Genomic DNA, 24,943 nt, shown 5'->3' on the forward strand with positions numbered 1-24,943 from the left:
TTCCATTAATTTTCTTTCTCGTACATTAGCTAAGCGCGGCTTGCGGATGTTGTCTGTGGAGGTCCGACATAGATAGCGCACACTAAACTTTGTCAGTTATACTTATCTGTTTCCATTGAACTGAGAATACAAATTGCAGATGGTACATATTGGTTAGTTTTTAAAATACAATTAAACCCCGCCTAAATAAAACCACAATAGATATAAGATAAAAAATATTCTTTTATCTATAAAATATCTAAAATTAAGTCATTGAATCATGCATCATTTTAAATATTTTATAGATAGAATAATGTTTTTTATCTTATATCTAAGAGTATTATGTTTTATTTTAGACAAGGTTTAATTGAATTATTATAACCATTTACAATTTCTATTCTTACATCAATGAAAACAAATAAGTATGAATGACAAAGTTTAGTATGTAGTGTTTATGTCGGATCTACCTTCACCCTTCGCCACTGAGGTAAGGTATATAATATAATTTAATAAAACATCTTTTCCTATGTGAATATTTCATAATTTAAAATACATTCTTATAAATAAAAAATAAAACAAAGAGTCAGGGTTTTACTTATTCATAATATATTTTAAATAGTTATTATATAAATATAAAGTTAATATCACACAAAAATTCTTAGATACCTACAACCAGGGAACACAAAAATAGTGGAAAGTGGGGTGCTTTCTGGGTGAAGCTGTAAGAAGATTTAATTCTCGAGTGTGTTTCGTGTTAAAGAATAAATGGTATTTTCAGTAGTTATATCTGTATAATAGTAGGATATTAAAGTGATCGCGCATTCAATATTGGTAATATTTGAGAAACTTCAAGTGAGTTTTCTATTTCTTACAACTTAAACTGGCCTCTAAATCTTGGTCCATGGCGATTTTCTTTCGAATTCCTATCTTATTAAACTATTCTTCTACTCCGTGCCTATAATATTTTTCATAGTATTGTACTACTTAAGTCAGTGAAAGGAGTATGAATTACGTATATTTTATACATCTACAAAATAGAGCTTGTAATTCTCGAGAATCGATAATTCTCCAATTAAATAACATTTGATTCTCGAGAATTCGAGATTGGTTAATTCTCTGTTTAATGTATTAAGCAGTTTTTTTCCGTTTGGGCGGTTTTCTCACTTTCATTTTATCTTTCTCAAAGTGTTTTTTATTCACCCAAAATATCAAAAAAATTCATCATCCAGTCGGGATCTTTTTTTTAATTCTCCTTCAAAAAACATATGTCCGTTCAAATTCGATTACAAAATCCAATTTTTTTTTCGAGAATTTTTTTTGCTTTCTCCAGAAAAAATAATCTCGAATATTGTGGAATAAAAATAATCCCAAGAAACGAGAATCCCGAAACGAAAGAAACGAGTTATAGAATCACACAACAAGAAGGGGAAAAATTATTTGAAATTCGTCGTCAGCGAAAATATTTCCCATGGTGATTCAGATAGTAAAGCGGCCATTGCAGAAGCCGTTGGCAAAATATAATATATTGGTTGAATTACTAACAAGTATTCCTCGTAAAGTTTATTAAACCTCCACTCTGCTCAGTCATTTGACACAGAAGAGGGAGGTCTGCTACTCGATACCAAGTGAACACTGTGGGCCTCTCAATACACATAACTATGAGAATGGCAGACATCACAGGAGAGATATACATATTTCGCTGAAAAGAAGTCACGATCTAGAACAAATAGAGACACATCAGCGAAGAATCCACTTTTATTTTCATAGTCACACTTGTCAATGATTTTAAATTCTCACGTGAAACATCAGAACGAAGCATTGTTACATACTATTTTTCAGTAAGTTAGCAAAACTCATAACATGTATTTATAATAAATTCCTCCGGTATGACAATGGGTTGAGCAAATTGTTGACGAATATTTAAAGTAAAAAACTGTGAATCTACACAGTATCGACGAATCGCACGTAAATACGAAACAGTGAAAACCAAATGACCCAGATCTCGAAGTAGCTCCAGATGACAGTAATAAAATTGACATCTAATGAAATTACCTCATATTAATCTCTCGCAATTTCTTTCGTTTTAACGATCGATGCGTAGTAGAAAGCTGATTCTTTTGGAGTCCTTTTCCTATCAGGGTCGTTGAAGTCGACGGAATACAATCCAAAACGTTCACTGAAAAAAGAAAATGATTTATTAGTAAATTATTATGCTGTTTGATATATTCTGGTGTGGCCTCTCGAAACCAACCTACCCCGTAACGCACCTGTTTTTAAGCAGGCAGATCATGAGACCCTACGTTTAGTGTGAAGCATTTTAATGCCTATGAATGTCTCGTTAGCCAAGACTGAGTTCGCAATGGATTCAAGTATATTTTTACTAAATTTACATGACTTTAAGTAGTTATCAGTACCCATGGAAGAGAGTATCACAAAGAACTAACAGACAAAAATGAATAATACAATATCAATCAAACGCGAATATAAAAATAACCAATGACTTGACTGGGTGAAGAGATCTTCGCGTTTGGAGTATGACGCCGCAAACAGCAATAAAATTTGTCTTTGTGGCGACTAGGTCGGACTATCTGGTTGGACTGGCATGAACAGCTCTTCTCTTTCTATACATATTTAAGAGCATTCCCAGAGAAAGGTGTTTGCATCCTGTACTCACTATCACATTGATATGTTGGTCGGATAACAAGTGCAAACTCATAGAGCTTGCCAACGAAACCAGCAAGTCCAGTTAAAAATTGACTGGTATAGAGTTCGGGAGTCAGTGCGGTCATCTTCAATCGTCATTAGGGAAGCATTAGGGAAAAACGCATGCGTATGCCTAACGTTGGTGGAGGCACCCCACTTTCTCTGCTATGTATTCGACACCACATTGAGAGTTATTAAATAAATAAAAAAAAAACCACCCGTTCTTCATCCGGTCGTGATCGAGTGTATTACAAAACAAGACACCAGTAGCGAAAGGTGGAGTTAGGCTATTAAGATCCGCCATAAATAGTGCACATTAATCTTTATTAGTCAGAGGTTTTTGTTTTTATTCAACAAAGACTACGATTTACAGATGGTATTGGTTAGTTTCATTTAAATTCAATTAAACCCTGCCGAAACTAAAGCATAATTATTTTTGGTATATTTTGGGCGATACGACAAAATTGTGCACACTTTTTCATTCATATTTATTTGTTTACGTTGGATTATGAACACATATGATTACACATATTGTTGGTTCATTCTTTTTAATTCATTACGCCATGCCTAAATCAAACTACTAGTATAATAGATAAAAAATATTATTCTATCTATAAAATATTCAAAGATTATGTATAATTTAATTGCATAATTTTAGATTTGTTATATATATATACGAGTATTTCTATGGTTTAGTGCAAAAACATTGTAGGTATGTCCAGTTAAGTATAGTTGTTGTTATAGATAGACGAGCACCACGAGAATGCGCACCGCACCATAGATAGAAATTGGTGCATACAAGTTTGATACGGTCGACAGTTTCATATACCTTGGATCTCTTGTAACTCGACATAATGATATTACAGAAGAAATCAACAAGAGAATCATGTCTGCGAATAAATGCTACTTTGGCCTGTTAAGACATTTTAAGTCCCGCATACTATCTCTCCAAACTAAAAGCACTCTTTACAAAACATTTGTAAAGCCAGTTCTCACCTACGCATCGGAAACCTGGACATTAACTATGCGAAATGAACGAGCCTTGAACATCTTTGAAAGAAAAATTCTCCGCCGTATATATGGACCGATCAGGGACGGCACCAATTGAAGGAGAAGATAATATAATGCTGAGCTCTACCGGCTGTACGAAGATTGCAGCGCAGTTCAATCAATTAAGATTGGGAGACTGCGATGGCTAGGTCATGTGCACCGTATGAATGACAATGAACCGGCAAAGAGAGTGATGTCCAGCAATCCAATAGGACGTAGAAGAAGAGGGAGGCCAAAGATTCGCTGGTTGGATGGAGCTGCCAGTGACTGCCGTATTCTGGGGGTACCGAATTGGAAAGCGGCCACACTGGATAGGGACAGGTGGAGGTAGCTGTTGGAGGAGGCCAGGACCCACACCGGGTTGTCGCGCCCCTGATGATGATGATAGATAGACGAGTATTTGTTGACTATGGCTTGGTGTTGTCAGTGTGTAATAGAATTTTAAAAACTAACCAACACCATCTATAAATTCTTGTAGTATTATTTCACCGAAAAGACGTATGACTGATAAGGTTTAATGTGGATTATTTATCGCAGGTCTTAACAGCCTACCTCCACCCTTCGCCACTGCAAGACACAATATGGATGAGACACGTCGGCAGTGTTTTAAGCCTGAGAATGTATTGGAAGAAATTAACAGAGTTCAATAATTGCTATACCTACATTTAAATGTGCAATCAAATAACATAAAATAATAACAATTACAAGATAAAAAGAACTTTTTATATACAACGTTTCTAAATTTTCTGTTGAATTATTATGCTCAAACTTGTACTTGATATGAAATGTCATTTTGACATTTCATTTTGATTTCGATAGTAACGCTCGTAGTTACTACTTTTCTACTAGTCTTCTACTTTTTACAGATTTTTCTGAAATAAATTTAAAATACAAAACAGAATTAACTGAAAATGAATTCAATGCTTCTTAAAGATGACTAGAAGTATTAAAATAATGCATTGGCATCGTATTCTGATATATTCAAAAAGTTTCAAATGTCTAGCTAGTCGAGAAGTTAGTTAAAAATCGATTACAAGATTTGTACTGGACAAACAACCACCGGAAAAATAAGAATACGAGCTAATAAAAACGTAAAAATAGGACAAGCTGACTAACTGGAAACCATATTATCAATGATAGCGACTTCACGATTTTATAAATAATTATTATTGCCGTCGTGTTAATAACTCACGTGTATCCCTGTAGCCATTCCAAGTTGTCCATGAGAGTCCAAGCGATGTATCCGCTGATGTTACAACCATCGTCGACGGCATCCAACAGCGCATTGAGGTAGTCGCGGTAGTATTTGACACGGACTTGGTCATTTAGACTTCCATCTCTCGATGAGTATCCGTTTTCGAAAATAATCACTTCAGGGTTATTATAGTTGACCTTGATCCAATTCAAAAGCTTTGTGAATCCCCACGGTACCACCTAGAAAGAAAGAAAAATCTGTAATATGGAGTATTCTCATATTTTTCTCTAACTGTATCGATAATGAAGATCTCCAGATAAACAATAATAGAGAGGAGGCAGGAGGGAGCTAAAAATGTATATATGAAATCCACTAGTGCTGTGTTGCGGTCATTGTGGTTAGGGAATCCAATCCCGAGCCAAATGTTCGATCCCGGGATTTCGGGATTACAATTTGACGATCCTGGGATTGGCATTTTTTCGAAAGTTAATTTTGAATTTTTATATACAAAAAACATTTATAAAATCAGTAAAAAATAATCTAGTATAATTAAATTTATACAGCATATTAGCATATTTAAGGCATTTATTGTGAATATTGTGTACCTACGTTCAATCTTGAAAATACATAGGTTTAATGGAGTAAATAATATTGTAATATAAATAAGAATGTGAGAGTAAAACAGTTTTATTTATTTATTAAAAGAAAACAAATACAAGATCAATCAAAATAAAAAAGAATATATTTAAGTAATGAAAACATTATTCTGAATAATGTGCCCGAAGTAATACCAAAGCATGTAGTGTTAGTTTTTTTAGTGTTTTCTGATATCGTTACGATTGCGTAAGGCAGCAAAAAATGGTTATTTACTATCCGGTGATTCCCCCTGTGACCAGTGGGTCTTCAGAATAGCATTTTCTGATAGAAACGTTTAACTAAATTATTCTTGATTTATTTATTCTATTTCTCAAATTCATATCACGGGTGTTACCAGAATCGTGGATTATGTGGAATTTTTAATTTATGTAAAACTATTTAAAAATCTAAATGATTTTCATTTATAAAATTTCATAGAATCAATATTGTGTTCAGTATGAGATTGCTGTTTCTGATAGTAAAGACTTAGTGAATGGGTTAGCGAGATTAAAGATAGTAAAGTAAATCGTGGTTTATGGCCCTTCCGCTTCATAAATCTAATTAGACAGTCAACAAATATAATAAATATAAAATGCGAAGCATTGCTTTTTTCCAATCTTTCTCATTTTTATATGTATGTTAAAAATGAATTAACAACACATGGGTAATAAATCAAACTTCATTCAAACTCAGTTTATTTCTAATGTAGTTAATGTTATTAAAAGTATTTTTTTGTTATATTTTCGTTTTTGAAAGTTTCGGGATTATGTTTACCAATCCCGGGATTCATAGGTATCGAAAATATTTCAGGATCCCGGGATCTCGGGATTTGGGATCTCAGGATTGGAATCCCCAATTGTGAGTTGTTAAAAATTTTTCACGTTAATCTAAATAAACTCGAAACCATTGTCGCATATTACTGTATATGACTGTCCAAATGTGCGCTATTGTTTCCATTTATCTACTATTTAATTTTCTTCAATGGGCTGTATTTTTTAAATAATATTTTTTCCACGATTGTGAATTTGACAGCTGGCATACAAAATATGATATTGCATTTTCCATTTCGTTTTGGAACAGGTATACTAATTATTATAACGAGTTTTTAATACGTAAAAATATAACCTTTTGCATATCCTCAAATTCAAACCACACTTTACAAGACACTTGTAAAGTGTGCTAAGCTAAGTGTGTAAAGCTCACACACGCCTCAAAAATGCCAGCGTGTGTGCCGCCATAAACACACTCACAAATTAGCTCTAATAATAAAAACAGGCCGCTTGCAATGCAATTTAGTGTGATATTATGATTGGTAACATTACATTATAATTCACATAAGTATATAATTTTATTTTTAAATATTATTCTTAACTAGCTGAAGTACCCGGCTTCGCACAGGGTCGCTTCGTGGTTATATTTATCTTAGATATTTAAAAAATAATAAGAGGTAATTTTTTTAAATATTAAAAATATCTGTGTTATACAATATGGCAATATGAAAATAATTCTAATAGGAGTATAGGTCAAACAAAAGACCACTAAATTAAAATCAAATCCAAAGTATGCAAACCATGGAAAAAACAAACAATAAACGTTGTATTTTATATAATACTAATTTAGAAACCTTCGCAGGTGTACGCACAACAACTCACAAAAGTTTCATCGCAATCGGTTGAATGTTATAGGAACGCATACGAATAGAAGAAGTAGATGATTTTCTAATCCAGAAATCTTCGTGGGCATGCGCACAACAACTCACCAAAGTTTCATTGCGAATAGAAGAAGAAAGAGATGGTTATTCTAATTCAGAAACCTTTGCAGGTTTTGGCACAATTATTGACGAATGTTTTATTGCAATCGGATGAATGGAAGAATATAAAATAAAAGAAGAAGATGGCTGTATTAATTCAGAAACCTTTGCGGGTGTTACCACAACAACTGACGAAGGTTTCATCGCAATCGGATGAATGGTATAGGAACCATACGAATAATGTATAAAGTATAAAGAATAATGTATAAAGTATAGGAACCATAAGATATAATGAAGAAGAAGAAGAATATGGTTGTACTTATTCAGAAACCTTTGCAAATGTTACCACAACAACTGACGAAGGTTTCATCGCAATCGGATGAATGGTATAGGAACCATAAGATATAATGAAGAAGAAAAAGAAGATGGTTGTACTAATTCAGAAACCTTTGCAGGTGTTGGCACAACCACTAACGAAAGTTTCATCGCAATCGGATGAATGGTATAGGGACCATACAAATAAAAGAAGATAGAATGATGAAGAAGAAGAAGAAGATAGTTGTAGGTACTTATTGAGAAACCTTTGCGGGCGTTACCACAACAACTGACGAAGGTTTCATCGCAATCGGATGAATGGTACAGGAATCATACGAATAAAAGAAGATATAATGAAGAAGAAGTAAAAGAAGATGGTTTTTCTAATTTAGAAACCTTTGTGTGTGTGTGTACAATAACTGACGAAAGTTTCGTTGCAATCGGATGAATGGTATAGGAACCATACGAATAAAAGAAAATAGAATGATGAAGAAGAAGAAGATGATAATTTTTCTAATTCAGAAACCTTTGCGGGTGTACATACAACCACTTACCGAAATTTCATCGTAATCCGATGAATGGTATAGGAATGCATACGGGACAGACAGAAAGACAGACAGACAAACAGGCATACAGACAGACAGACATTCATTTTTATATATAAGATATAGCCTATACTCTTCACGAAAGTGCAAGCAATAAGTTAACAAAGTTTTATCGCAATCGGATGAACGGTATGGCAGTGCATTCAATACGAACAAACAAACAAACAAACACACAAACAAATATTATTTTTTATATATTAGATGTGTTTCCTGACTTATAAAAATGGCTATTTATCCAATATGGCGAAGGGTTGCATGTTACTTAGTAACCACGAAGAAGTGTCGCGAACAGTGCTTCATAATAGGATGAGTGCCGCCAACTCAATAATATTCAGGTAGATTTATTTTAAAATACAAAAAACTTAATTATTTTACCTCGCGAAAACCTTGGGTTCCGCGAAATACCTTCTTGACGGTTTATACTTTACAGGAAGCCAAAAAAAAATAGAAAATAGCCGATATACTGAATTATTTTTATGTAAGGTTAGGTTAGGTTAGGTTTGGTTTTTTTGAATATAGCCGATTTTATACTGGATTATTTGTTAGGTTTGGTTAGATTTTCATTCTTGAATTCATGAATTTTGCCAAAATCAGCTATGAAAATTGAATTGATGTTCATATTTAATCTAATAAAATTGAAGACCGTATAGTATACGGTCATCTCTTTCCGATAAGAAAGCTCACGACGAACTGTGCCTCGGTGAAATGTTTAACGTACAATTTACATGTAACCTTATTATTAACCCTGTCGAAATCGCGAGCTGTTACCATCTGCAGTTCCATTTTGGCCGCAACTGAATATTACTGAATGATCATAATATGAATTATTTTATTCTAACGCTATTAATTTTATGAAATCCTTTGAGATCCATTAAATGCTGCGTAATTATTACGACCTTTCTGTTATAGTTAGATGGTGTATCTAATTGGGGCGTTTAATTCCAAAAAGCGATAAGTCCACATTAAATTTGGTCAAAATCGGTCAAAATCGAGAATATTTTTACACAATATGTATTGATCTATAAATTCCAAAACGCGACATCACTCTACGAAAAAAAATATTTTACGTCTCGATTTATTACAAAAAGCGCCAAGTCCGTTTATCATAATATTTAAAGCTTGGTTGATTTCGCGCGTGTTTAAGTCAACCAATAAGGGAACGTTCAATATTAAAAAGGGCGTCTCCCATGCCGTAGCATCTGGTAAACTCATGACAGTGCCACGGAAATATGTGCCTTAAGCGGAATAAATTAAAAAGTGAGATACAAGTAGCGCTACGTCCAATTTTATTTTGCCTATAGTTATTACATTTAAGAGTTTATCGGCTGAAAAAAATTGCCATTTGGTTCTAATTTCGACATAGAATACAGCCGAAAAAATAATCTCACGTTAAAACAAATAATTGAATCTTGAAACATAAAAACATTATTTCCCGAAAATATTGAATTGTGGACTTGTCGCTTTTTTGTAATTAGACGCCTCAATTCTAATATTATTTCCAATATCTATAACATAATGAATATTATAATATATATTATAATATAATAAATGTGATCTTACCTTTAACCACCATGAAGCTGCAGTATCCCACTCGTCTTTAGGAAACTGCTCCACTCTATGATCATCAGCAAATGATGGAATTGGATTATTCGGAACAGATTTCGGTTCCCTGGCCATCCAAGTGGTGTAGTGGTTCAAACCGAAGAAATCATATGTTCCCCGAATGTACTCTACTTCTTCTTGTGTGAACGCTGGCAGACGCGAAGAACTGTAGCCTTGCTCTTTGCTCCTCAGTGCGACTGTCTCCTTCATCACTGCGGGGTAGTCTCCTTCGTTTGAAAATATTGGATGGCAGTACCATCCTACCTATTAAATACAATAAATGTATGATGAGGCGTTCTTATTCTTTCCTTATCATACTTTTTTGGAGGTTAGCCACCATCAAGACGATCTTTGCTTAATGGCGCGTATATAGTAATAATGTGGATTTAATTGCAGCATCATTTAATCTATACATGCAATCTTGCAATTTGCACGATAATACGTGTTTACACGTACTTTTTTTGTTATGGCCGCGATAATACGTACTATCAGCAGTAAATCCATGCACGTGTAAACGGGGTATTATCTTATTTTACCACAACAGTTTGATGGAGCAGCACTAATAGGTACAAATCATTGTCAAAATCATTACTGTAATTCCACTTAACTGTTCCGGGCAGGAAACGAAAAATATCGCTCTGAGAGTGATTCACCTCCGATAGGGATGACTCAAAAATATTAATGATTTAGGCATGTATTGGAAGGAAGAATGGTATTCTAGCAGCCCCGTTTACTGGTAAGTATAATTCAGAACCTGATGAAATGTATGTATAGATACGTATGGTACCTAGAATAAGTATAGTAATGTAATAACGAAAATAGCATAATTATCATGTATTATACTATTAATACATTTCGTGGCGTATCTATATATTTATAATTATTTGAATGTAAGATCGGCAACCAGTTTAAATGTTCATTTTTAGGGCCAAAATACCATTTTAATTTTACCTCTCTGTGCCACTCTGTCACATGGATACTATTAACTTACTGTCCAACAAGAACTTCTTGGCTACGTCTTAAAACTGTGAACTAACAAGCTCCTCCCATTTTTAACCGCACTTCCATTATATACTAACAAGCTCCTTCACGCAGAACAGATTAATAAAGAGTTCCCTGTTCCTCCCATTTAGTCGACGACAGCGCCTTTGGCTTGTGCCCGAAATGTTCTCATTGGACAGTAGTCATGTAAACATAACATTTAAAGCACACTTGGCATAGTGAGCTCAATCATTAACGTTGTCTGATGTTCCACACCCAAACGTAAGCCGACAAAAAATATCAATATTTTTTTACCGATATCTCGGTACTTTGTTATCTATACATAATTTCCTTTCCGATACTGATACAATACACCATAATGAAACATTAAGGGGGATTCTTATAACAGCAGAGGCACCTAGCGGAAAAATACGAAGCTTGCAATTTGAGACATTTTTTTGATAATTTACAATTTCAACTGTTAATCTATCTGAAAACATTAAAAAGATTTTTTTTGAGTCAAAGATAAACTTACATTGTAAAAAATATGTGTATTTGGTACACATTTATGTCAAAATAACGTTATTATTACATTAAATTTATGGTCATATTTATTATTAAAATTTAGTTTATAAAGTTTAAAATTTTTCACCGTATAGATTTTTGATTAATTCATCTATATTTTATATTTATTTTAAAAAAAACATCGATTTTTATAAAAATATAAATGTGTATAACTTGCAATGCTTTTTATTTATATCAAATTTTATTTTAGGTATGGTCCCAATATTGAAGCTTGATTTGATATAAATAAAAAGGAATTCAAATTATACACATTTATATTTTTATAAAAATCGATGTTTTTTGTAAAATGTTCATTGTAAAATATCTAACAATTTTTCGATGCTCACCAAAAAAATAGGGATTTATTAGTTATCGCGTTTTGAAGCGCTTATATTATATTGCGAACAAGCATTTAAGAAAGCAGAAATTTTCGTCTCGACTATATACTATAATAATACATAACATATTATGCAATACACTCCTTATCTTATATAATACTTGTGGTACTAATATTAAAACAAAATTTTTAATGTGGCCCATCAGTCTTCTCTAAGGTTCTCTTCCCCTGATTAAACTACTCACCTGGAACTGACGAATTCTTTCAGCGGCCGCAACATTTTCTGCTACATCATTTTCATGCTCCTCCCAATTGGCGCTAATAGTCAATGATATTCTACCTGCAAATAATAATAACATAATATACCTACCTGTAATAGGAACATTTGAAATATGTATAAAATACAATGCCCGACGGCATCGGTATAAATATAGTACCCACAACATAGCTTGTCACTTCGCGAACACAAATAATATCGATGCCGCTTTCCTTACACGGATTGTTCGACATAACATTGTATGGACGTAAAAATATGATATCTACAATTTTATTTGAAACTTTTTCTTCGACCGTGTCCGATCCTAATAGGATCATATGGGCCTCCACGGAGTGGAGGTTTGTATTAACAGATTTTGTTTTTACGAGAAATGGATGTCAGCCACTTGCTCAACCTATTAGGTTCATACTCCGACTCATCCACAAATTGAAAAACAATATGTCTAGGTACTTGTCAGACCTAGGATTCGATCCTGGGACCCACGACACTACAGGCTGACGCTTAAGCCGCGCGGCCAATGTAGGTGTAGTATTTTATTATTTATAGATGTTTTCATCATGAACGATAGATATAATATTTCTTTTCAGGAAATGATATTTACAGATATTATATAGGAAATATTTTTTTATACAGTGTTGATCATAGAAAAATAATTACAAGATAAAAAGAACTTTTTGTATACAACGTTTTTAAATTTTCTGTTGAATCATATAAACTTGACTAGCTTAAACGATCAAAAAAAATTGTACTTGATAGAAATACTGAATAAATATAGAATACTGAAATGTCATTCTGACATTTCATATTGATTTCCATAGTAACGCACGTATATATTAATAATTTTGTTGTTAGGACCCCAGACCCCTAGCAACCAACAATAGTGTTTTGATTTTTACGGATTTCTTCCAAAATAACTTTTCATACAAAACGGAATTTACTGAAAATAGATTCAATTCTATTTAAAGATGGCTAAAAGTATTAAAAGAATGCATTGGCATCGTGTTCTGATATATTCTAAAAGTTTCAAATGTCTGACTAGTCGGGTAGTTAGTTAAAAATCTATTGCAAGATTTGTACTGGATAAACAACCACCGGACAAACAATAATACGACCTAATAAAAACGTTGTAAAATACCGATTATCAAACTAAATGATTTTAAAAATTTCGTCTACACTCACATACTTAGTTTTAAAAATATCGAAGCGAACACTGTGTTAGTCGATGACTGTAAAACAATGAAATTTCCTGTTTGCATTGCGAACAAATTGCAAAATTGAGGCTCCTAAAATCGTGGCGTTCTACTAGTTCATTTATTCTTCTCGTATTCTGAGGGTCCATAGCTCAAAACAGCTGTCAATGTAAATATCTCAATATTTCAGAATTAAACAAAAGCTTTATTCTGAGCCCCACATGAAAAAATTGCAAGATTAAAGAAAATGTGGTGACTGCTAATTCACGTGCAAATATAAATAAATTTAAAAAAATGTTTATGGTGATTAAATTGATAATCCACGTATAAGTTTTATTTGATGTGTTTTATAAGTAAGTGCCTTTTTATATTAATGTCGCAGACTAATTGGCTACAACACTAAAAAAGTAAAAACAGAAGATAAAAATAATTAATTAAGTACATAATTTGTACCTTTCTGTTGTGGCCGGAATTCTTTATCATACATATGGTATACTTTGGCATGGGCTTTCAGCAAATTATGTGCGCACTGGTATTCAGCAATTCCTGGTAAGTTTAACGCCGGAGCTTTATCCACACCACCATAACCTGACAAACAAATTTCCTTGGGCTCGTTAAACGTCAGCCAATCGATAACTCTATCTCCAAAAGTCTCAAAAAGAACACGAGAGTAAGCAGCAAACCAATCAACTACCATAGGGTTTGTCCATCCTCCAAGAAATTGCAGTGACTGTGGTAAGTCCCAGTGGTAAATAGTCACGAACGGTGTGATGTTGTTGGCTAAAAGTTCGTTTATTAAATTATTGTAGTAGGTGACTCCCGCGATGCTAACTTTGTTGTCAAATCCACTGGGGAGAATCCTCGTCCAGGAAATTGAAAATCGGTACTGGTCCACTCCTAATTCTTTAAGCATTTCAATATCTCGCTTGTAAAGCCTGTATGAGTCACAAGTCACGTCTCCGGTGCTATTGTCTGAGATAAGATCTTGTCGGTTGTGGGATATCCAATCCCAAATGCTTTCACCTTTATCTGAAAATGAAATATTACATGTTAGTCGGCTCTCACATCAAAACTCGTCCGCCTTCAAAGTGTGGAATACGTCGATATGACGTCATCGTTATTCACAAAACACACGTTGCCAAATGGAGCTCCGCAGATTGGTATATTGCGACTATTTCGTTTGAAAAAAAACATCTGCTGTTGCAATCGACAAGTTGCATGCTTCTCGGGCTCCGAGTCAAAGATGCCAGGTCGCATACAAACACCTGCGAATTGGTCATTCCTGTACCGGCACGTCGATCACCGCATTCAAATATCTATAGGTTTTGAAGGCTACGCCTGACTGTCGCTAGGTAGATGTGCGCGGTCTTCACAAGCAACACTTGAGCGCCGTTCTTGTAAGGTTTGATTTATGGCTGTGCGGCACACGGGGCGAGTTTAGACGTGAGAGCCGACTTATATGTACAAAAATCTATAAAATATTAAAACCACTCATCCCCCAATGAAATAAAATTTCATAATTTTTAAAATTCATATCTCGGCAGTTTATCAATGATACAATATATAGAAGCAACATGCAAGTATACACTCCATGTTATTGTTTACATTGCCGAAACCGAAAGATTTAATTATCTTCGGTCCCATAATTTGGCGACTTTTATTATTAAATCACTGGTGACCGATTTGGTATCCGTTATTGAATCCAACACTATTACAGTATGATATACTTTTCTATAGTTAACCATTACGGTACATGCTGTGTCAAACCAGGATTTACCATAGAACTAAATGGGTCATAGCCCAGCCCAAGTGTCAATTTTATAACGAGTTGTGAGCTAAAGAATAACATTACATTCTATGTGTATGTGTTTCTCAACTATTTCTTGACAAAAATATGCAAAAAAACATAGTTTGAAGAAGAACTAATTGATTCACAACAGGAAAATTGTATGATCGCTTAATATCGTATTATTACTGTATTAATAATTGTTATTAATATGATAAAACTAACAGCAAGTCAGCATGTTGGTTCCAACCAAATCAAGCCGGCTATCAACGGTTGTTTATCATATTTATGTATTGAGGTCATGGCCCCTACAAAGGGGGGCTGACAGGGCTCTATCCTGGGCGCCCGGCATGGCGGGTCGACCAGTTAAGTGAAAAAAACACCATAATTTTTCTCTAATAGTAAAAACAATAATGACATTTTTAAATATGTGGCTGTGTGATGTGATATGATGATTTATATAATTAAATGATAATTTACATGTAGAATTTTATTTTATAATTACTTATTTTAAGTGTGTTTTCTGACTTACAAAATGGCTTTTTATCCAATATGGCGAAGGGTTGCATGTTACTTAGTTACCACAAAAGGAGGTTACCAGAAAATCACACTGCCTTTAACCTTAGCGATAGGTAGGGGGTCCGCCATAGATCCTGGCCTGGTGGCCTGCTTCAGGATGTGGAGGCCATGATTGAAGTATTACAATGTATTGTTACAATAAGTTAACCGTCTAAACCAGCGATACTCAACCTGCAGCCCGCTGGCCGCATGCGGCCCTTTAAGCTTTTATGTGCGGCCCGAAACACATTTATTATCAGGAATTTCGTATATCTTGAGATTCGTTTCGACTTTGACGCACAGACTGTGACACCCGAAGAGGATTGTCATGATGGTCCACATCAGATTTGGTATAATAGTGTTGCTAACACACGATTAATTAAAAAAACACGCATAATTTTTAAAATCTCAAAAATGTTTTGTAAAAAGGGCCCCATGATTTTTTCCGTCACACCAGTAGTGATTCGGCCCGCGTTACTTTACAAATATATGTATTTGGCCCGAAGAAAAAAAAGGTTGAGTATCATTGGTCTAAACACTCTAAACTGTCTATCTCTTTCTAAAAGTTACCACAACCAAGAGAGGGGCAGTTCAAACATAGTACTTTTTAACAGTTTAGAGACGGTTAACTTATTGTAACAATTAATCACCTCAATACATAAATATGACAAACTACCATCGATAGCCGCCGATAGCCGCCTTGTGTACCGAATAGCTTCACAAATGTGTTAATCTAACTCTTTTATATGAAATTTTAAGTTGCTTACGGTATCGTTTTATGTCAGATTTAATCCCATACTTCAACTACATATTTTGCAAGCTATTCAAAAATCTCATTAATATTGTTAACTATCAATAATTCTTGGTGAAAAGATATTCTATCAATTGATCAGATGACCAAAGCTAACGAAATCGGTCCTTATTATTATTGAACAATATGGAATGAATACTTTAATATAATATTTTTGTGTTTTGTTTTGTTTTAATTAATACTATTAAAAACGGTAGAAAGGAAAACGTTAGCTTATTAATAACAATAAGTATATATGGTTACTTTTAAAGTGGAAAGCATAAAATTGCCTAAATATAGTTGTAAGTATAAGTATGATCATTGTGGATGACAACAGTGCAGGAGTATATGAGACATATTGTATGAATTTAACGAAAAATAGACTAGGACAATGGTGATTTCTTTTATGCACAGCCATTTACAGTACTTACCTACATAACGTATAAAGTATAAAGAGGAATATTATAAATTAATGTACACTCTTGTAATACGTGGATATATTTACCATCAGCATCCCATGCCCCTTCGATTTGGTAAGAAGCAGTGGCCACTCCAAACTTGAAGTTTGGTGGAAACTTCCTTAATGTTTCATTTCCCTGTGCCTGCACACTGCAAAATATATAAAGCATTCGTTGGTAGTTGGTGGTTTTTTTTCTACAATGGTTCTTTAATGGAAATTTATTATATACAACGGAATATTGAACGCATAACTTTTGAATATTTTTTCAAATATTGGACCTGTTGCATGGCTAATGTAAAGCACATTGCCCGGAATCGATAAACGCAGATAAAAATCATGACTTCGAACCGTTATTTTTTTCGTTTCGGTTTTCATTCCGGTTCAAGTAAAAAAATATATAAGTATCGATTCGGTTCCTGTTTTCGTTCCGAAAAAATAACGGTTTTTTCGGTTTTTGGTTTTAGGTTCAGCTCCGAGTGACTGTACATATTAAAAATGTATTTTCTACCATTACAACATTTTGTGGTACTTATATGATATCCCGGGACCACGCTCTGAAACGAATGGTTATGCTGCATTGCACGACCGTAACAATACATTTTTAAAATAACATATTATAAATTATGAGAATTATATCAAGATGCGTCACGACAACTGAAGTAGGGAGTGAGATCATGTTAACGCGTGTTTTTCAACATATACCATGTATTAAAAAATCGTTTTTTCTATTCAGTTCCGGTTTTTATTAAGACAAAAATAACGGTTTTTTCGGTTTTCGTTTCAGTTCCGGATGGAAGCCCTGGTTGAAATAATGCTTAGTAAGTTATAATATATTTTTATTATATTTATGTTTCTAATAATAATCAAATTATGTATGTTCAATAACATGCTACATTCTTACATCTTGTTTATTATTCATGGAATAAAAAAAAAGTTTAATTTGAAAATACTTAATTAATATCTATTTTATACAGGAATTATAAAACGGCATCAAACATGATAATTAAATTATTATATTTGTGTTTTAATAAGAATTCTTTATGTTCACGCATAACTATTGTATAATAATTAATATAAGAAAAACTCGTATTATAAATGCATTCATGTGACGTATTCTTGATAAATGTATAACGGTTTAGCATTAATATGACATAGTATACATACTTATAACCCAATAATGTTAACGGTAAAATCTAATTATTTTAATAAAAAATAACAAAAACGTTTATTTAGTTAGACCCAGGGTCGACAATTAATCTCAGCTTGATACACACTTGCAATTTTGAATGAACGTAAATAATATATTTCCCAGTTAAGGAGAAAAAAATCCTTCGAAAATAAACTCATAGTTAGGTACTAAATATATTTTTATTCCTAACAAAATAATATTAACCAACCTAAGGCCAGTCGCACATAGAAACTCGTCACGTCGAATTTGTCGATGTAATTTTGTTGACGTTCACAAAACATAATAAATGTAACTTAAAATACTACCACACATAGCATCTTTAAGATATTTTTTGGTTTAAAAAACATCTACGTATTGCATGTAACAAAAATGTCAGTCGATATGGGCGCTGGTAGAATTGCAATATGTTGCATCGGCTCATGTACAGAAGCTGCTTTTTCATTCGTTTCGGCTAGCCAAACGAAGTCATTGTCTCGGCAAGAGAGTTGCAACAGGGCCGTTGGATTTGATTTATTACCATATCCCAGTCAAAACGATGTTCTATGTGCGACTAGTCATCACGTCATTACAACTAAGATTGCCTCTAGGTATTGTCTCCGCGTTATTAAGTGTGTACCGCATTTCGAGTTTCTAGGTATACCTTATATAAGCCAAAGGTACATTTCCCGGAGCGTAAATGACGAAATAGAAAAATAGGAAATATAATATAATATATTATGGCTTGGGTTGGGTTGTTGTTGATGATTTGGAAGCATGGTGTACTAAATTTAAGAGACAACCGGTGATTTATGTTTTGTTATTGTCAATTTCCATGATAGCCGAGCGATTTACGCCGATACCCGATATATTAATATAATCAAAAAATAATTACTTGGTTATCCTCGTTACTCATGAATAATTTATACAATGAGAAAAGCCAAAGTACAATGCAGTGTTTTTTAACCTTTCCGAATTACCGACTCAATTTTAAACTAGGTAATTATAATTTTACGACACACCAAAGTTGTTAAACAAAAAAGTTTTGCTTGAAATAGAAACATATTTTTACTGATTATAAGTTTCAGGTTCGAATCCTGGGTCTGCCAACACGACATATTGTTTTTCAATGTGTGTTTGGAATGATAGCATGGACCTAATAGGTTGAGCAAGTGGCTAACATACATTTCTTGTCAAAATTAAAAATCTATTAATACACACCTCTACACAGTGGAGGCACATAATATGATCTTACATGGGACCTGACATGGGATCGGACATGGTTTAAAAAATAGTTTTCAATTTGTTTTACAACACGCCACAGTATCGAGACAATCTACGGTTTTGTGGTACTCGTAGTATTTTTCCTATAAAATTAACATCTTAACTAACAGTAAATACATTTATTAGCCAAGAATATTTTTCTATTGTGTCAAGCTATTTTATTGTACAGTACCTAATATATTATATTTATCCCTTCAAATACTAATCATGAAATCATTTCGTCATTCAATCAATACGACTATTATTAAATTACGATTCAAGCCCATCTCATTAATACTGTTATACTGTAATATAATATTGCCTGTTATAATAATATGTCTGCCGATAAATCATTGTAATAAATAATACTTTTTTCATCTAGGTATAATCTGTGTGCAACTTTTTTCCATTTCTTTTTTATTTTAAATATTCACCTCGACACCACAAAAGGAACGCATCATTAAATCATTTTTTACTATTTTCAACATTACCTTATTCTCGATATAATAAATGGACAAGTCATTTTATTTTGGGTAATAATATTAATAAAATAATTTATACGATATGTATTTTATTTACTTACTTAAATGCTACCTAGTAATGCTTGAAACATATTACCATCACGTTACGTGAGCATGCGTGAGTTTACAGTTGGCTCCCGCCACGGGCAAAAAGTATGCAAAGTCGTTTTACTTAGTACTTACGTTTTTTTTCTGCAGGTTTACACATTTTTAAATCACGTTATCTCACATATATTTTATTTGGATTGCTTAGAATGGAGCTAGAAATAACAGGTAATTCTCACATTTTTTTTAGATTGTCATTTTTTATTATTGATAGCACACGAGCTCACGTGACATGATGGCGATGTATTTATAGCATTATCATATTTTACATCCATTGTCTACAATGACTATCATGTTATAATACCTACCTAATAGTATCTATCTACGAGTAAAAATGTTAAATGGTTAGCAGTACCATCATAGATAATATTAATTATTATATTATGATGTCATTCAAAATTAGTGTTTTTTTATTAGATAACATTTATTTTTTTATTTTTAATAGTCGCTTAAACGTATTTTGTGTGATTTAATAATCTTGTTGTATAATATACCTACGTCATGATTAATTATTATCATAGTATGTAGAGTGATTCCGGCAGCTTTAACATATTCATGGAGCTAGAATTTATATAATTTTATTGTTAATAAATATTTTTTGCGTATGTATTTTTTAATTTTAAAAAAATCCCTGTCGCACTAAACGGTCTTGCACATTGTATTTAGTTACGATTAATGCATAATATTAAGTATTATGATGATGTTTGAATTATGATTATCTAACTGTTGATGGTCGTGACTCCATTTAAATGTTCTAGCTATGTCTCACCAGCGATCTTCATACCTGAAGGTTTTTAGAGTTCCGTAGCGTTTTGCACCTGATTAGACCATCGCGTTTGTGACCTCACGGTTCCGCACCGAGCCACAATATTTTCACTGACAAACAGTCAAAGAATTGCAAAAGTCTCTGGATATATATTTTTTTTATCATACGCCTCATCGCATCTCAAAGGCAGCGGTGATTTTCTATTACGCAAATGACGCAATCGACTCGTCATAAGTTTTAAAAAGGTGCTTCCAAATAGTACAAACTACATAAAATTAATTATATAAAAATCTAAATAAGATGCGTTTTTCTCACAAATTTGTAGTTTTTTTTTAATAAATAATATCGATTTAGACTTCACAGAACAAACGTTCGATTGTCAACAATCTCAAAATCAGTGATGCTCCTTGTAGGTGCATTGCTTAGGAACATCAAATAACGGCAAAAGTTGCGAATATTGTATATATAATATACATCGTTGATAGTGAATTTCGCTGACGTGATTTTTTTTGCCTGTTAACATCTTATCCTGCTTCATTAGTGGAAGTTTATACATAGGTATATGGCCCCTACTAGGGGGGCTGACAGGGCTCTAGCTTGGGAGCTCAGCGTGGCTAATCGACCAGATAAGTGAGATAAACACACTTCACAAATTTGCTCTGATAATAAAAAAAAGTCGCCTTATAAGTTTTTAAATTTTAAAACACATGGTTTTGTAATTCTATTTTTAATTATTGTGTGTCGATTCAAGTGGATTTATTAAAAATACATAAAATCATTAAACATACACTGAATACCCTTAATTTTACCTGGAACACCATTTGGAAAACGCTACTGTAAACCGTCTCACTATCTTTAATCCTAGCAATAGGTAAGGGGCCCGCCAAAGAAACTGGCCTGGAGGGCCGCTTCAGGATGTGAGGGTCATGTATGAGGTACCTATATAAGTATATTTAAGATTTTGATTAAAATTACATTTATTATTATAATTCACGTACTTACGTAATATTGATATTATTATTTTAATATAAATGCATGAAAACTATTAAGCTAAATATTACATTAATATTATGTACCTATACTGATGTGTGTGTATTGTGATTTGCGAAAAGGGGGCCTGTTTACGGGAATAAATTTAATTAAATACGATTAAACTTTGTTTGTATAATGTATACAAAATAAAAATAATAAATAGTTCAAATGAATGAATTTGTTTGGAATATTAAAATTCGATTGTTAAATTTTTATCGTAGAGGGCGTTGAAATCAGTCAATACGTCGGGTATCTACGTCACTAACCCTGCCACTGACCACTGTGCAAATGTCTCTTCTTTTTTCTTTTACGATCCAAGTCTCAACACCGTATAGCAATAAGACTAGTTAATGATCTTTAGCTCATTCGGTACTAGTTTTCCATATTTTATTTAAACCTGTCATTGCTCCATTTGCGATGTATTTTGCTAGATTAATCATATTTTTACAACATGTTTGTTTACGTAACACATCTTTTAGCTGTGTTGTTAAAACCTCGTCAATTAAAAATCTAATATGTCCTATCAATAAACTATGTGAGTGTATTTTAGCTGTGTCCGAAAATGTCGATATTGTATTGCATTTGTTTTCTAGACAATTTTGGAACTTCCTTCTCGGGAGCATTGACGACAAATTTAATAAGCTCGTACTGTTCCATGTTATGGATAAACATCTAGCATTTTTTTTATGAAAACCCCAAAGCTAGTTTCTATATTAAAAATTCTAGATTTAACCAGTGCTCGATAATTTTAACATATTTTCCTAATGTTTTGTTATATTAATATTTTATAAAAAATAAGTGTGTCAGTTTTTTTTTCATTTCATGCCTACCTAGCTTAGATGTAGAGATTGTATTACCGTATGAATATATCAATACCGATATTTCGGTATTTCTTATTGAATACAGGTATCAATACCTGTATTCGACAAAACATATTATAGAAACAAATAAATACATAATAATAATTAATATAACTATTAAAATCGATTTAAAACACAATTTTATAGCAACCTGAAGTAGGTGCCTACCTACATTTATTATGTTGGCGTTTGTAAATATGTATAAATCATAATATTTTAGAACTTCTAATTTTTACGAAAGTCCAGATATAGAAAAATCTTTCTAAAATTCAACGTTTATTGGATATACTATCAACGTTGTATTTATCGTTGTTATATATCAATATTTGTATGTATATTTGAGGAATTTAAATTTAATGTTATTTAATTTTTGTTGGTTTCAGTAAATATATTTGCGTTTTGGCAATATAAAACTTATACACTAAATTTAAAATACATTATATTATAGTACCTAGTAAGTATTGAAAAAATAACATTAAATAAATTTTTGAAAAACATACGTGTCGATGTAATATGCTTTCTTAATACCGAAAATACCTGTATTTTGGATGTTTGAAACCGGTATTTCGGTATCGATAAATAATTGAATACCGGTTTTGAAATACCAAATATTTTTTTCCACGAGACGCAACGATAATCTTGGATATTTTATGAACCATAGCTGTGTTCCGGTCCATTTCGAGGCCTGGATTTAACACCATATGCCAGATGCAATATTGATGAAAATGCTAGAGCTGACAATAAAAACACAGGTTACCAACGCCGGCCACTAAAAGAATCTTATTTTACAAAATAAATATTACCTATCTTGTAAATAAACACAAGACGTGCAAGTTTATGTTTATGTTGCAGTTTATAATAAAGTTAATGCACCGCCAGGTGTCATGGGTCAAGGTATTATCGCAATATAATATGATATATTCTCGTCCGAAGTTAAAATAATTACTCTATAAACATAAAATATTTAAAATATAAATTTATTATAATATCTGAGTTTTATAAATTAATAATATTACATTATCATAGTTTCTAGGTGCGAACGAAACCGTTTTGTATCGTCAAGCAATACCAATTCAATAAAATAAGATGTCAGTATTAAATATACTTAATAATATAATAATATAAATGTTTTTATACACATAATGTTATGACGATAGTTATCAATAATATTATTTTCAAGCATGAAAGAAGAGACGATAAAACACGTCGATATGTCGCGTTTATTTGAATTTGAGTTACGGGGCATCACCTAACATTAACTGATAACACTGACTCAATTTCTCCAAGAATATAATAATTACATTTTCGAAATCCCATACGTATTAACCGTAACACGTTTTTGAAAGATTTTGACATTTTATCTAAGTAAAGCTGTGTTGTTATTAAAAATATATACATCGTTTCAAAAACTAAATACCCAGCGTTTTCTTCAATATTAAAACACCTCTACTTGGTAACAGCAAATTATAGTGAAAAATAGTAATGAATATAATATTGTATTTTACTTTCATAAATAGATTTATTAAATTAAAGTATTTAATTGAACACATAGATACCTGACAATTAACACAAAGGCCAATACAGCAAACTTCAATACAGACATCGTTTAATTTAATCCACAACACTGCCTCTATGAAAGCGTAGTCAGTGACTTATATAGCCTTCGGAGTTATAATGATATCTATCTCATATAAAAATATGACAGTATTTTTCTTGATTACATTTACAGATTGAGCTTCATATCCGATATAGAATTTATTTGATATTTTATTATTTTTTTTTAATAAAATTATTATTTTACAGTGGCAAAAAACGTTTTATCATTTTAATACTTTCTTCCGCTGGGCCCATAGTCAACAACGAATGAAGCTCAAAAAAACCTATTAAATACATTCTAATGATTTTTTTCATTCATAATGTTTTATTTTTAAATATATTTTTTATTGTTTGTATTATTTAAAGATATTTTTAAACCGGCTCTACAATCATAATATCATAACATACATAACATCATAGATCAACATGGCTATTATAACATATCAACTCCAAAATCAATAAAAAAAAACTCCCGTTATTATCCCGGCTTGATATTTTTTAATACGATCACCCATGGCCGCGTTGCTGTCAAATGTCGTTGATTAACACAGTTAACACGTCTTACCTACTTGATTATAATGGGATGCATTTGGAATCAAGTAAGATGTGTTAACATTAACAATTATTGTAGATAACCGCCTTATCTATGGAATTCTTTTTGCGGTAGCGGGCGCACATTTTATTTCTAAAAATTCATCAAAACATTATCTTAAAATCGTTAGATTTTAAGATAATGTCATTTTGAATCTTATCTAAAGTTTCTTCTACAATTTTTGATGTGTCTTCTTGAAGAGTTTCCGCTATGGAATTAGCAATTTTAGTAATGTCTGTATTGGAATTATTGTAAGGATTTTAAA

At 32.5% G+C, this 24,943-nt stretch overlaps 1 protein-coding gene across 1 annotated transcript; it reads right to left on the reverse strand.

Moving 5' to 3' along the window:
• Nucleotides 1–1,715: 1,715 nt before the first annotated feature.
• LOC147072581 (myrosinase 1-like) lies at nt 1,716–24,153 on the reverse strand. Its single transcript, XM_085947573.1, has 7 exons — nt 24,047–24,153; nt 16,824–16,927; nt 13,638–14,213; nt 11,963–12,057; nt 9,794–10,099; nt 4,925–5,166; nt 1,716–2,155 (listed from the first exon to the last, which is right to left on the reverse strand). The coding sequence occupies exons 1-7, from the start codon at nt 24,091–24,093 to the stop codon at nt 2,038–2,040; spliced, it is 1,488 nt and encodes a 495-aa protein (XP_085803699.1). The 5' UTR covers nt 24,094–24,153; the 3' UTR covers nt 1,716–2,037.
• Nucleotides 24,154–24,943: the final 790 nt, after the last annotated feature.

The sequence above is a fragment of the Rhyacophila brunnea genome, unplaced genomic scaffold (genome assembly GCF_057557595.1).
Source record: "Rhyacophila brunnea isolate RB1 unplaced genomic scaffold, BYU_Rbru_1.0 scaffold_2, whole genome shotgun sequence".
Classification (NCBI taxonomy): Eukaryota; Metazoa; Arthropoda; class Insecta; order Trichoptera; family Rhyacophilidae; genus Rhyacophila; species Rhyacophila brunnea.